Source organism: Muscardinus avellanarius, assembly GCF_963383645.1.
Source record: "Muscardinus avellanarius genome assembly, chromosome: 6".
NCBI lineage: Eukaryota > Metazoa > Chordata > Mammalia > Rodentia > Gliridae > Muscardinus > Muscardinus avellanarius.
The window spans coordinates 99,753,293-99,766,107 of record NC_137791.1 but is presented as its reverse complement, the minus strand read 5'-3'; the positions used below and the strand labels follow the sequence as shown (position 1 = coordinate 99,766,107).

Below are 12,815 nucleotides of genomic sequence, written 5' to 3'. Positions count from 1 at the left end.
TTAGAAAACTGTAGCTATTAAACAACTATCCTTGCAACTCAGCAGGATAAACTGTCTTTGTGCCTAAGAATTGGATGAGGAGAGACTAAAACTGAGGCATATACAAAGCTACATATACAACAAAACACCTGAACGTGTTTTTTCATGCTAAGAAGATAAGCAGGTCAAGAGCAGATACATTACCCCTCTCCCAAACACTACTGTCAAATGCCTTCTTTTTTTTTTTTTCTTCTTTTTTCCAGTACTTAACCAATGCTGAATTCTTCCATCCGAATTCAGCTCTGCCATTTGGAAAAGTACCAGATGCTTCCTCTAATAACAAGACAAAACAAAAACAAATCCTACTGGTGGGAGAGCTCTGCAGGGGTCACTTCTTCTAGACTCTGCCTCTGGCTGATACTGGGTTATTCAGGGACCATTCTACAGTGTGGCAACTGCCTATGCTGTTTATAAAGCTCTCTGGGGAATATAATTATACAACCAGTCCCAATACCTTTAAACTCTTATAATCAGGACATTTCCCCTTCTATCTTCCACAAATCCTTCCCAGTGGCAATCTAAGCCCATTTCTTATTATATTCCGTGTTCAATGCAAATGGAGACCAGCTGCTTGCTTACCAGTCTACCCAAAAGAGATAACTTGGCTTAAACACAAATAAGTTGAAAAGAATCAGAGTGAATTGCATCATCCCCCCTACCAACCTGTCTAAAATGGCTAGATCACAGGAGGTCCTTGTGGAATCATTTAATTCTACCAATGGGGTCCATACCTAAAGAGATGCTTTTTACAAATGACCTTGCAAAAGGACTCTACGAGGCTGTGTTGTCCTTCAGAATTACACAGTTGGGTCGGCATTTATCTCCTGAAGTATATTCACACTTTGTTGTATATTTAAAGCCAGGTATGTTATGTTCTTGTCAATGATATTTTAAATTAGGTATTTTTTTCTTGGCTATCCTACCTTGATAGAAGAGCCTTTTTTCTTTGCTCTGAATTGTAAACATAATTAAATACTGTTTTTCTCTTTCCAGAAAAATTAAGGGCCCTCACTTGCTGAGTACAATGCGCCTTGCTTTTTAATTCTCAGTCCAAAAACATCAGCTTCCAATGTATGATTTATTTTTATACAAAGCCTCATTGAGTACCAACTTTTTTCAAAAAGGCTTTTTATGAGAAATAGAAGGGGTGGGAGGTGGAAAAGTCTTTCTGTAGAAAATAACTAACTCATGTGAAATTTAAATTATTACACTGCAAATGGACTTTAATTCCAGGCCCTTTGAGGTCACCCTCTCTGTCTATATATTTTTCTGTTTTTATATTCTCTCATTAAATCATTGGTCAGGGAGCAAATGACTTTCTCTGGTTTTAAGTGAGCCCACTGAATATTGTGATTACTCTGGTTATAAAAAGAATGGTGACTGCCGATTCTCATTAAGTTAAGCAATGAGCAATGAGAACAGCAGGCACGTTTCACAATCGGTGCAACCAAGAGTCTAAAGCAATAGTAAAAAGCCAGCATCTATTTTTGGTAGATTCTGATTGAACCGAGTGTTTGAGGCAGACCTTAGAAGAGCAATCACATTTTGTTACCATCTCAGAGAAAGGAGCTTGAAGACAGGAATCCTGTGTTCTCTCCAATCCATTCATCTCCTCCTTTGGCCTTCATCTCTACAGAATTTCTCAAACACATCTATTTCACACTTGCCCCTCTAGTGTCATCCTAACCGAAACCTAAATATTAGTAAGTACTCTCCGAAGAATCAAAACTTGAATGATTTTCTTCATGAATAATTATCTAAATGTTGGAGTATGACAAATCACATCACCCTCTTGCCTGTATTAAAAGAACAGACTTAACTCTCCTCTGTTTTTTCTCCAGCATCTTTGCAACTCATTTGCCATAGATGAACTAAGTGAAATAAAACGTCAAAGAAAGCCATGTCCCTTTGTAAAACCTTTCAAAGCCCTCCCCTAGCTTTTAGATAGAATCCAAACTCCTTAAAGCGGTCTGCAAGGCACTATCTTCTCCCAGATCCCCACCTCCTACTATGCTTTCATCATGCTTTAGCCACTAACAGTGCTGCTCATGTTGTTTGTCAGGAAATCATGAGCCTTCTTCTCTGGACTTTTTCCAAGCCTACTGTAAACAACTTTGCTTGCAACACAAACTTAAGTTACAAAAACAAAAAAAAGAATCCTTTGCACTTTCCATATTAATGACCAACACATAGAGCTCAAAGGTCCCTAAATTTTACTACTGACCATCAACCTATTATGACTCAGTCTACTAAGACTATCTGGTACAAATGAGTTTTTGTATAGGAGGAAGAAAAAGGAATTCAGATTCTTTACTTTAAAATATTAGTAAGCAGTCTCCTAAAACTCAAAAGTTGGATGATTTTTGATGAATAATTATTTAAATGTTGGATCATAACAAATATCACACACGCGTGCGTGCGTACACACACACACACACACACACACACACACACACATCAGCTTGCATGAGACAGTCAGAAATTGGAATACACTTTTAATGTAACTTACAACTCCCGAATTTCAAAGGGCAAGCATGGCCATCCATGGGAAAATCCACCAGTCTCATGGGACACTCTGCACTTATGGTGAGTCTATGATGGAAAGATGAAATGAAATAAAATCAACCCTCTGTTAAGTTAATTTTATACTTTCTTAACATGGGAGAAAAGAAAAGAAAGGAAGAAAGAAATGCAGGAGAAAAAACAGGATTAAAAAAGAAGAAAAAAGATTACCTCATTGTGTATAAAATAGTGCCATTTCTCATAATTCTAAAGAGCTTATTTGGGGCTGTCATATTATGTGCGACAGATTTTTTTCCATTCCTGAAGAAAGTGTCGGGGGTCCATACTTTTGTTACCATCATATTGTTCAATCGCAAAATTTCAATGGGTCCATCATACTTTAGCCTTTTGTCAATCCACGTCTGTCTAAAGAACACATCCATTGTGTATTCCTAGGGAAATCCATTTGTGACATTTTCAAATCACAGGTGACCACACATATAAATGCAGAAAAAACATTGAATTTTAGCTTCTTTCCCACACATAGAAAAGACATCTCCAAATAACATTAACAGAAGCAGAAATTATCCTAAATCAATAGAGCATAAATAGTCTCAGTAATTAGAGTATGAGATGTCCATCTTGATTCCCTTATCTCCTACATTCACAAAGAATAAATCACCCACATATTAATCATGTAATAATAATTACTTTCATTCAATAAAACTGCCAGCACCAGGTAATTACAGTTGTGCCTTACTATAGCCCAGACTGCAATACTCAGTTAATGTGTAATAAGTATCACTGCATAATTAAACATAAAAATGTAGGCATTTCTATAAGATGAATTCAAACACATAAATTTTGTTTTCACAGAGTTCATTAAAATCAGTCAAAAAAACCTATGGGTTTCAAATCATTAGGAGCCTAGGGTCAAGAAAAGAAGTAAAGTATGTCTTTGTCATGTTAAATAAAGATATTTAATATAAGTTAGCACCATGGAATGGATGGATTCTTGCTGGCCAGTGCTTAGTATTCTAACCTCTCTGGATGGGAGAGAAGGAGGGAGACGAGAGGGCTGAGCAGCAAATAATTGGGCAACATGAAATATTAAGTGCGATTAGGAGTATAATACAGTATAGAAAATCGGTCCATACCCAAACTAATTATAATCTCTAAATTTCTCCTCCTTGATAGTTTTCTAAATGAAAAAAATACCATACACTATATTGTCTATGTAATTAGTAATAGGAAAGTTCTCTTTATTGAGAATGACTCTATAAACAAATACTCAAATGTTACAGCTGAAATGCAAATTCAATGTCTTATTCATTATAAACTTTTAATTTGGCTGTTCTTTGAACTTCTAGCTTTGTACAACTGACATAAAACAAACACTGGCTTCATTTTTTCTGGTGTGCTCTCTTCAAACCTCCAAAGGTACATTAAGTTTTCCAGATACCTACCATTTCAACATCAGAAACAGGCCCAAAACTGGTGACATATATATCAGTTTTTACTTCTGTAACAGGACCTAGTAGGTACAAAACAAATATGTGTGAAAAAATAATTACCAATTCTACAGCCTAGCGGGGTTAGATAATTTAAAGAGTAAATACAGGTATGGCATACCATATTTTTACAAGCATTTAAAATTTTTAACAAAATAGTGAATCTCTATGAAAAGTATAGACCAAAGTATAACCAAACCAGAAAATGATGTTTACTTGGCTGGCAAAGAGAAGCCCCAATTACTCACCAGGACCTTGTTTCTTCAGAGCTACATCACCCCTGGGCATTGTTACAACAGGCAGTGCAAAGACACAAAAGCTTTCAGCCTTTGTGATTTATTTTTATAGTCCATCATATGATTGGCCTCTATAAAGAAGTGAGCTTTTAAAAAGAGAAAATGTGGCCAAAGGATGAAGAGGAGAAAAATAGTAATGGCTGAAAAGGAATGTATCTTTGGAGAGTAGAGGATACTGGTGAATAACTGTAAAGATGATTCATGTTACCTTTAACAATAGACACACCATCTGCTGATGATTGGGATCAAGTCACAGCTGTTCATGTTCTGCCACCTATTTGTGATAGTTACTTACCTCTCAATAGCCACAACCAAACCCCTCAGGCAAGATTTTTAGAGAGATCAAATGGGATTGCTGAAATGAGATGCTGAGTAGAGTGCCTTTTTCCTAAATGTCCTCATTCCATATTAGTTGACCTTCATTTCCAATACTGAGATTCTTTCCGATGTCTAAGTAAAACTGGCTCATGAAGAAGTATATGGGTCTCTGGGCAGAAGGAAAAATGGGGGCTTGATGACAGAATGGCTCACTCCGATTTTAGACACAAGAACATTGCCACCTCTGGGTTAAGCATGCGGCCTTAAATTGGAAATTTGAGAGTCCAAATTTGTCTGTAATTCTTTCTAGTTTTATGACTCTGGGCTTCTTCCTATGTAAAGATTTTAGTTAGCATTAAAATTATTAACTGGAGTAATATATGTAAATCTCTTTTCCTCATTGCTAGGACATAATGTGTTCAGTAATGATAGTAGTGATTATTATAGGTATTATGGAATTTTATTACTAATAAAAATACAGAAATTGCTGCCCTCTTTCGACATCGTTTCCTTAAATGACGGTTCATATCACTGCCTGGCCAGAGGCAAGAGACTCCATGAATGGGAATAATAGCATCTGCTATCAGGATAGAAGATCTCCCTTGGATGCAGTTTGCAAAATTGGATTTATGCCCAAAAATGTAAAGAACAATTAGTATCCCTTAATACTCTAGGTCTAAATTAGCTTCATAAAAATGAATCAGAATATTTCTCCCTCTAAAGGATGAAGATTGAGCCACACAAAGAAAAATAGAATGAGGAGAAATGACAAAATTCTTTATTGAATAAACACCCAAAGGAAAATGTAGCCTTTAGAAGTATAGTGTGAAAAAAAATGTAGATCATGATATTCTATCATTAGTTTTACTTGTTTAAAAAAAAATTACAACTCTGGGAAACAGATAAGTTAATTAACTCTTCACTTGAAATAGAAATGGATACAACAATAAAAATGGTAGAAATAGGCTCACCACAGCCAAATCATTCTAGAAATAGGCAACCCAGGAAGCAAGTAATATTTATTTTTAAAAAAAACCTGAAGATAGCAATTTCACTCAAAGAGGTTCGTGAGCGGGAAAAAGCACGCTACTAGTTCCTTAAAACCAACTGCAAGTGTTAATCAGCAAAAATACACTAGCCGGGCGTGGTGGCCCACACTTGTAATCCCAGTATTTGGGAAGCTGGGCAGGAGAATTGTGGTTCACGGGCAACCTCAGCTAGTTAGTGAGGCCCTCCACAACTCAGTGAGACCTTGCTTCAAAAATAAAGAATAAAAAATAGGGATGGAGGTGTAGCTCGGAAGTAGAATGCCCGTGGATTCCATCCCTAGTACCGCAAAAAAGAAGAAAAAAAAAAAATACTGTGTCACTGCAAGTCAAAGGAAAGAGAGGTTCCTCCAACAATTAAATCTAATTATATCCTGACAAAGCGAATAATGGACAGGAGTCCTGAGAAACCAAAAGTTACTTAAAAGGTCAAGTCAAGGCTGTGGCTCTCCAATTTTAACTACATCAAAATCCCTGAAGCACTTGTAAGGCATGCCCAGATATGCCTACTTAGTAAGTATATCTAAGGGGCCTGACTATTTGCATATCTAACACATTCCTAGGCGAGAATGTTCAATTTACTCTAGTTACAGACACTGTTTATCTGTTTTCTAGAATAGTGTTTATGCAATAGTGTCCTATAAAACATTAATACTATAGATCCCAAGACGTGGGGGAGTCTAGAGGGATAAAGAATTAAGTCAGTATTTTCTTTATTCATTTATTGTAAGGTATGTAAGTATATACAAATTCTTCTGGCTATAATCATTCCAAGACAGTAATAGGTATCTCCAAATTCTTGCATAATACTACATATTCAGTGACTCTTGAAAATATATTTTGCATTTGTTGAGAATTATAACCTCTGCATTTGTTTGTGACATTATCTAGTATTTGTCTTATGTGAGTATAGGGGTCTTTGAGATTGAGTGAGATCTGCATCATGTATTACTGGTAAAAGAATTCCTTTGGACATTCATATCAGCAACATTAGAAAAGCATTAGCTACGTGCCCAGTTCATGCCAGGCTCTGAGGACTCAGTGGCAAGTTCTCTGCCTTAAAGAGGAATGAGTTACAGTGTAAATAATAAAGAAGTAAGTAAGAGAATGCTGTCATTTCTAAGAAGCCGAAGGGAGGAATAACTAACAGGCTAGTAAGAGGGTAGAAACTGGGAAGGCCACTCAAGATTTGTGCTTGGAGCTGCTTACTTCTTCAAAGCAGTGACATTTAACCTGAAACCTGGAAGATGAGCGCGAGACATCTGAAGAACCAATGGGATAATTGGACTCCAGGTAGGAAGACCTTGGAGAGACATAGGTCAGAGGTGGGAAAAATCCTTAGTGCATTTAAGGAGTAGAAAACGGGGCAGTTACGCCAAAGCAAAGCAAGGGAGGAAGGAATGGTAAGAAATGAAAGCCACAGTGAGAGAATAAAAACCAGGGTGCCGTGGACATATCCCTGAACCCACAGTCTAAAAAGTGGCATCTTTTAAGCAATACATTTATAATGAATGTCACTTAACTAGTGTTATAACTACATGGACAAGAACTCAAAAGAAAGCCAGCAAAAGCAGAGAGATGCATAATGAAGTTGTGAAGGAGTCAGGAGTGCTGGCACCTACCTATAATCCCAGTATTTGGAAAGCTGAGACAGGATGATCACAGGTTTGAGGCTATTAACAAAAAGGAGACCGTCAGCAACTCTGCAAGACCCCGTTTCAAAATAAAAGGGGGGCGGGCTGGGAGTATAACTCAAAGATAAAATGCTCTTGAGTGCAATCCCTAATGCCTACTACCAGGTTTCTATGGGCTAAATTATGTGTCTCTGAGATTCCCATCTTGAAGTCCTAACTCTCAATATATTTGAATGTGACCATACTGGAGATAAGGTCTTTAAAGAGATAATCGCATTGAAATGACTTCACTAGGGTGGGTTCTAACTCAATAACTGGCATCCTCATAAGAGATTAGGGGACACACACACACACACACACACACACACACACGACCACATAAAGACTCAGAAAGCAGATGTATCTAAGCTAAATGAGAGGAAGAAACCAACTCTGCTGTTACCGTAATGCCTCCAGAATTGCAAAATAATAATAATAATAATAATAATGAATTTTCACTTCAAGACAATGAATAATAATTACGAATAATATTAATATTAATAATGAATAATAATAAAAATAATAATGAATAATAATGAATAATAATAATGATGATGAATAAAAATAATGAATTGTTTAAGCTATTAGTCTGTATGAGGAAATCCCTAAGCAAGTGAGTACAAAAGTCAATCATTTTTTTCATATGGGATGTCTTCCTCTAATAGGTGTTTACCTCTGACTTTTCTGTTCTAAGAAGTTTGATTTGAATCCCATAATTATATCATTGAGAAGCTTCAGAAATCTGGAAGTAAGAAAATTATTTAACATATATATATATATAATTTTTTTAAAGAACATGCCTAAGAAGCCGGGCATGGTGACACACACTTGTAATCCCAGCATTTGGGAGGCTGAGACAGGAGGATCATGGTTGGCGAACAGCCTCAGCTACTTAGTGAGGCCCTTTGCAACTCAGTGAGACCCTACTTTAAAATAAAGAATAAAAAAATAGGGCTGGGGTGTAGCTTGGAGGAAGAATGCCCCAGGGTTCTATCCCCAATAACGCCAAAAAATAAATAAAAATTAAAAAAGAACGTGCTTGCAGTTGATGGACAATAAATTGTAGGGGGCAAGAACAGAAGGACTCTTATAAGAGGCAGCAGTCCTACTGAAGTTGAGAGACGATGAAGACCTGGTCCAGAGAGTGAGGATGAGAGCAGCCAGATCGAGGGAGAACCGTGTGTATAGTGGCTTTTAGGGGATATGTTGGGTTCCCCCCCAATGCACCATAAGAAGAGATATAATAATCAATATTTACTGAAGATCTCTTACATGCCAGGCAGGATACTAAGTTCTTCTCATATGCTATTTTTTAATTCCTACAATATGCTCTAAAGTTGCTATTATCATGAGAATTTCTTTGTATTCAAAAACAGGCTAAATACTATATGTCAAAGCCACAATTCTAGCCTCTTGTATTAACCTCCAAATATATTCTAGCTCTAGTATATTATATTATGTCATAAAATGCTAAGTCAGTAACTAAGGACATGTGGAAAGTTATATCTCTATATAAAATACTATGCCTATATTTGCAGTTTTGTTCACGAGTAATTTCCTTCTTTTATTCTTGTGTGTGTGTGTGTGTGTGTGTGTGTGTGTGTGTGTGTGTGTGTTACTGGAAATTGAATCCAGAAGCATTCTACCTCCAAGCTATACCCACAGCACTGTCTTATGGTTTATTTTGAAACAAAATTTCACTAGGTTGATGAGTCTCACTACTTGCTGAGGCTGTCCTCCAACCTTCTATCCTCCTTTCTCAGCCTCCCAAGTACTGGGATTACAGGTGTGTGTCCACCATGCCCAGCTCACATGTAGTTTCTAAACTATATTCCTAGCTGGGCATGGTGGTTCATGCTTGTAATCCTAGCACTTGGGAGGCTGTGACAGGAGAATAGCTCAGGTTCGAAGCCAGCCTCCGCTACTTAGGGATGCTTTCAGCAACTTAGTGAGACCCTGTTTCCAAATAAATTATTTAAAAAGGTCTGGGAGAATAGCCTCTGGTAGAAAAGCCCCTATGTTCCACCCCCAGTACCACACACACACACACAAAAAAAAAAAAAAAAAAAAAAAACAACTATATCCCTGCAGCACTTTTTATGCCTTTACTTTATTCTTACTTCAGGATGCTCGAATCTCTTTCTAAATTTAACAGCAAGAATGAAATCTTAATCCTCTCTGAAGTCCCAAACTAGCATAGTGCTTTGAGTATACTAGGTACTGAATAACTACGTGTTTCATGATGTTTCTTATATCATTTCAGTAGTAGTTTTAAGACCCTTCAATAGGAAAAAATGAGATTCATAAACTGAGATTCATTTGCCACATCAGTTAAGCTAAAAATATTTCCAGATTAAGAAGAAACTGTGTCTTATTTATATTTGTATTCTCTCCCAGAACCAATCCCAAGCCTTTCATGTAATAGGTTTCTGATAAATCAGTTGTCAATGAATAATGGTCGCTATGCAATTAAGTATAATTCTTAGAGACGCTTCCTCTAATACCACTGTTTAGGATGTTCAAATCAACCTTACTAAGAGCATAATTACATAGAAACCAGATAATTTTGAGCTTGGAAAGACTTCTTCCCATAATTTTACATGCATTCATGTAACAGCATAGACATCTTTAATACAAAATCCTACTTCTTTGAGAGTAGAGAAATTTTGTTTTTATTCTTCTTTTCTTTTTTCTTTTCTTTATTTTGGTGGGGGGATGATATTTTTACTCCCCCAAGGGATGGTGTATAAGGCAAACAATGTGTCTTCAGGAGCCTTGAAAGAAAGCCAAGATCAGCAAAGCAAGATCCAATTCCGGGAAATACTTCCATCTAATTATTGATTCTAACTTGCTGAGAAAGTGGGAAGGCAATTAACAACGAATCGGATAATTTTCCACTGTTTACTTTAACAGTCACAGACTTGGTTAAAGGGCATCACTTTTTAATTTCGTCTCCAATAATGACATCCAACTTGCCGTTACAATATGAGGAAGACCTAAGGTGTTTTGATCATCTTAAAACTAGTCAGTTCTCATTCTCCTCCCCAGTTCTGCACCTGAGTTGGGTATCTATATCATGTGTCCATTTGCATCTCACAAAGCATTTGTGGGATCCAAGAATGAAGGAACCTCATGCACTTACAACATAAAACAAGAAATCTTTAGTGAAATATGTAAAAACCCTAATTTTTCATGTTATTTATTAAATATTAAACTCTAAGCCTTCCTAAATATTAAACAGATAGCCAGTGATATCACTGAGAAAGCAGATAACCCCATAGAGTTCTAGAAGTATCTTCTACTTACAAGATAACCAAGACTAATGCCTCTTGTACCATATTATCCTTCTAACAATGCTCATGTACTTTGTAAATAACTAAGCCATCAAATCAACATAAAAAGCCTAAGAAAACAATAGTAAAATATAGGCAGATAGAGAAAATAAGCAATTCACAGAAGAAGAATCCTTGTGGCCAATAAAGGTAAATAAATATGTTCAGCTACATTAGAACATGACAGAAACCAGAGAAACTCAGGTCCTTTCACAACAAAATAACCATGTCAAGTATCCTGATAAATGCACACTCACTTCCTTGCCATTACAGGGTATGCAGATCCTGACTCTCATACTCATTGTAAAAGGAACTTTAATTTTGTAAACTCACCATGGAAAACAGTTTGGCATTATCTTGTCAAGTAGAACACCCACTTACACTAAGATCCAGAAACATCCATTTCTTGAGACGTATGCAAAAGAAATTTTTGCACATTTACAGCAGGGAAATTCAAGCCAAAATATTCACAGCAACACAATCTTGGAAACAAGCAAAAAGCCTACTGCCAACAGAGATGAATAGGCTGGATCCTATGCAATGGGAATATCACACAGCAGTCAAAATGAACTATCTACAGCAATATGCAGCAATAAAAATGAATTTTGGCAATGTGTAATTAAGTCTAAAAAACATCAACCATTTATATAAAGTTCAAGGCAATTAAAACTTTTTGCATGTGTACACACACACCTGTGTGTGTGTGTGTGTGTGCATGTGTGTTAGTTACAGGGATAGAACCCAGGGGCACTCTACCACCAAGCTACAACTCCAGCCCCCCCCCCCCTTTTTGATTTTTTGTTTTAAAACAGGATCTCACTATGTTGCTGAGACTGGTCTTGAATCTGCTGTCTCCTGTCTCAGCCTCCCAAATACTGGGATTACAGGCATGCGCTGCCACTATGGGCTCTAAATATATTAGGTATACTTTAAAATAGAAGATAATTTGAAATGATATTCAAAGAAAAGCTATGAAATAATTTTAAAAGAACTCGGTATGTGGCTTTGGGAGGGGAAGATAGGCTGAGGAAAACACGTAGCAGAATAACAATCGTTCTCTAAATCCTACTACGTTAGTTGATGGTTCCATTGGTATGTTTCTTATATTTTCATGAGCAAATGAAAACAAGATTAGATAGATGAAAACAAGGCTACTTGTAGGCCAATTATAACAACTTGTCATGAGCCAAGGATTATTAGTCATGAATTCAATTATGCACCTGAAGCTTTTTTTATTTATTTACTGTGTGTATGTGGTACTGGGCATGGGACCCTGGAACCTTTTACGTCCAGGATACATGCTGAGAAGTATTTTATTTTTTATTTAGAAATAGTCTTACTAAGTGGCTTAGAATCTCACTAAGTTGCTGAGCCTGGCCATGAACCTGCAATCCTCCTGTCTCAGCCTCCCAGGTACTGAGATTTCAGGTATGCACCACCACGCCAGGCTGCATGTTTTTATCTTAAAGAAAACATAAATATGTGGCAGTACTAGTACATTTCTTTTTGTTTTGTGTAAACCAAGCATAAGAAAGTTAGTTTTGTTCTAGATTCTATCTTCTCTGCCTTCTTAGGGATCTTTCTTTCAGCTGTCTTTTCCCTCTGTTCTAAAACTAAATTATCCTCTTCTAGATTTTTTCTGAGTATGAGAACAAGTTACTATGCTTCTAATCTTTAAAAAGCAACCCTCTGCCAGGTGTGGTGTGGTGGCACACGGCGATACTGCCAGTACTTAGGAGACTAAGACAGGAAGACCACAGGTTCTAGGCCAGCCTCAACAACTAGTGAGAACTGTTTCAAAAAAAAAAAAAAAAAACAGAAAACTGAGGATATAGCACAGAGGCAGAATATCACTGGGTTCCAGAGAAATACAGTAACATATGCATACCCATGTTCACAGTAGCACTTATTAGCCAAAATATGGACCCAACCTAGGTCCCTATCAACAGATGAATGGATTGCAAAATTATGGGAAATACACACAATGAAATTCTACTCAGCAATAAAGAAGAAAAAAATCACGTCATTCACAAAAAGGTGGAAAGACCTGGAGAACATTATATTAAGTGAGATCAGCCAAGCACAGAAAGAGAAGGGA

At 36.8% G+C, this 12,815-nt stretch overlaps 1 protein-coding gene across 7 annotated transcripts in view; it reads right to left on the bottom strand.

The window, feature by feature from the left end:
* The window catches only part of GABRA4 (gamma-aminobutyric acid type A receptor subunit alpha4), a gene marked incomplete at both ends in the record, with an annotated part of 76,288 nt that overhangs the window by 54,366 nt on the left and 9,107 nt on the right, over positions 1 to 12,815 (bottom strand). For 4 of the 7 annotated variants that reach the window (XM_080697577.1, XM_080697578.1, XM_080697576.1 and 1 more), the window contains 3 exons: positions 2,549 to 2,631; positions 2,773 to 2,993; positions 4,008 to 4,075. The exons of 1 other annotated variant lie outside the window; for it this stretch is intronic. In XM_080697577.1, coding sequence (XP_080553703.1) covers positions 2,549 to 2,631; positions 2,773 to 2,993; positions 4,008 to 4,075 — 372 coding nt within the window. Of the gene's footprint in view, positions 1 to 2,548; positions 2,632 to 2,772; positions 2,994 to 4,007; positions 4,128 to 12,815 lie in introns of all 7 variants that reach the window. 2 more of the 7 variants (XM_080697575.1, XM_080697579.1) reach the window with 2 other exon arrangements.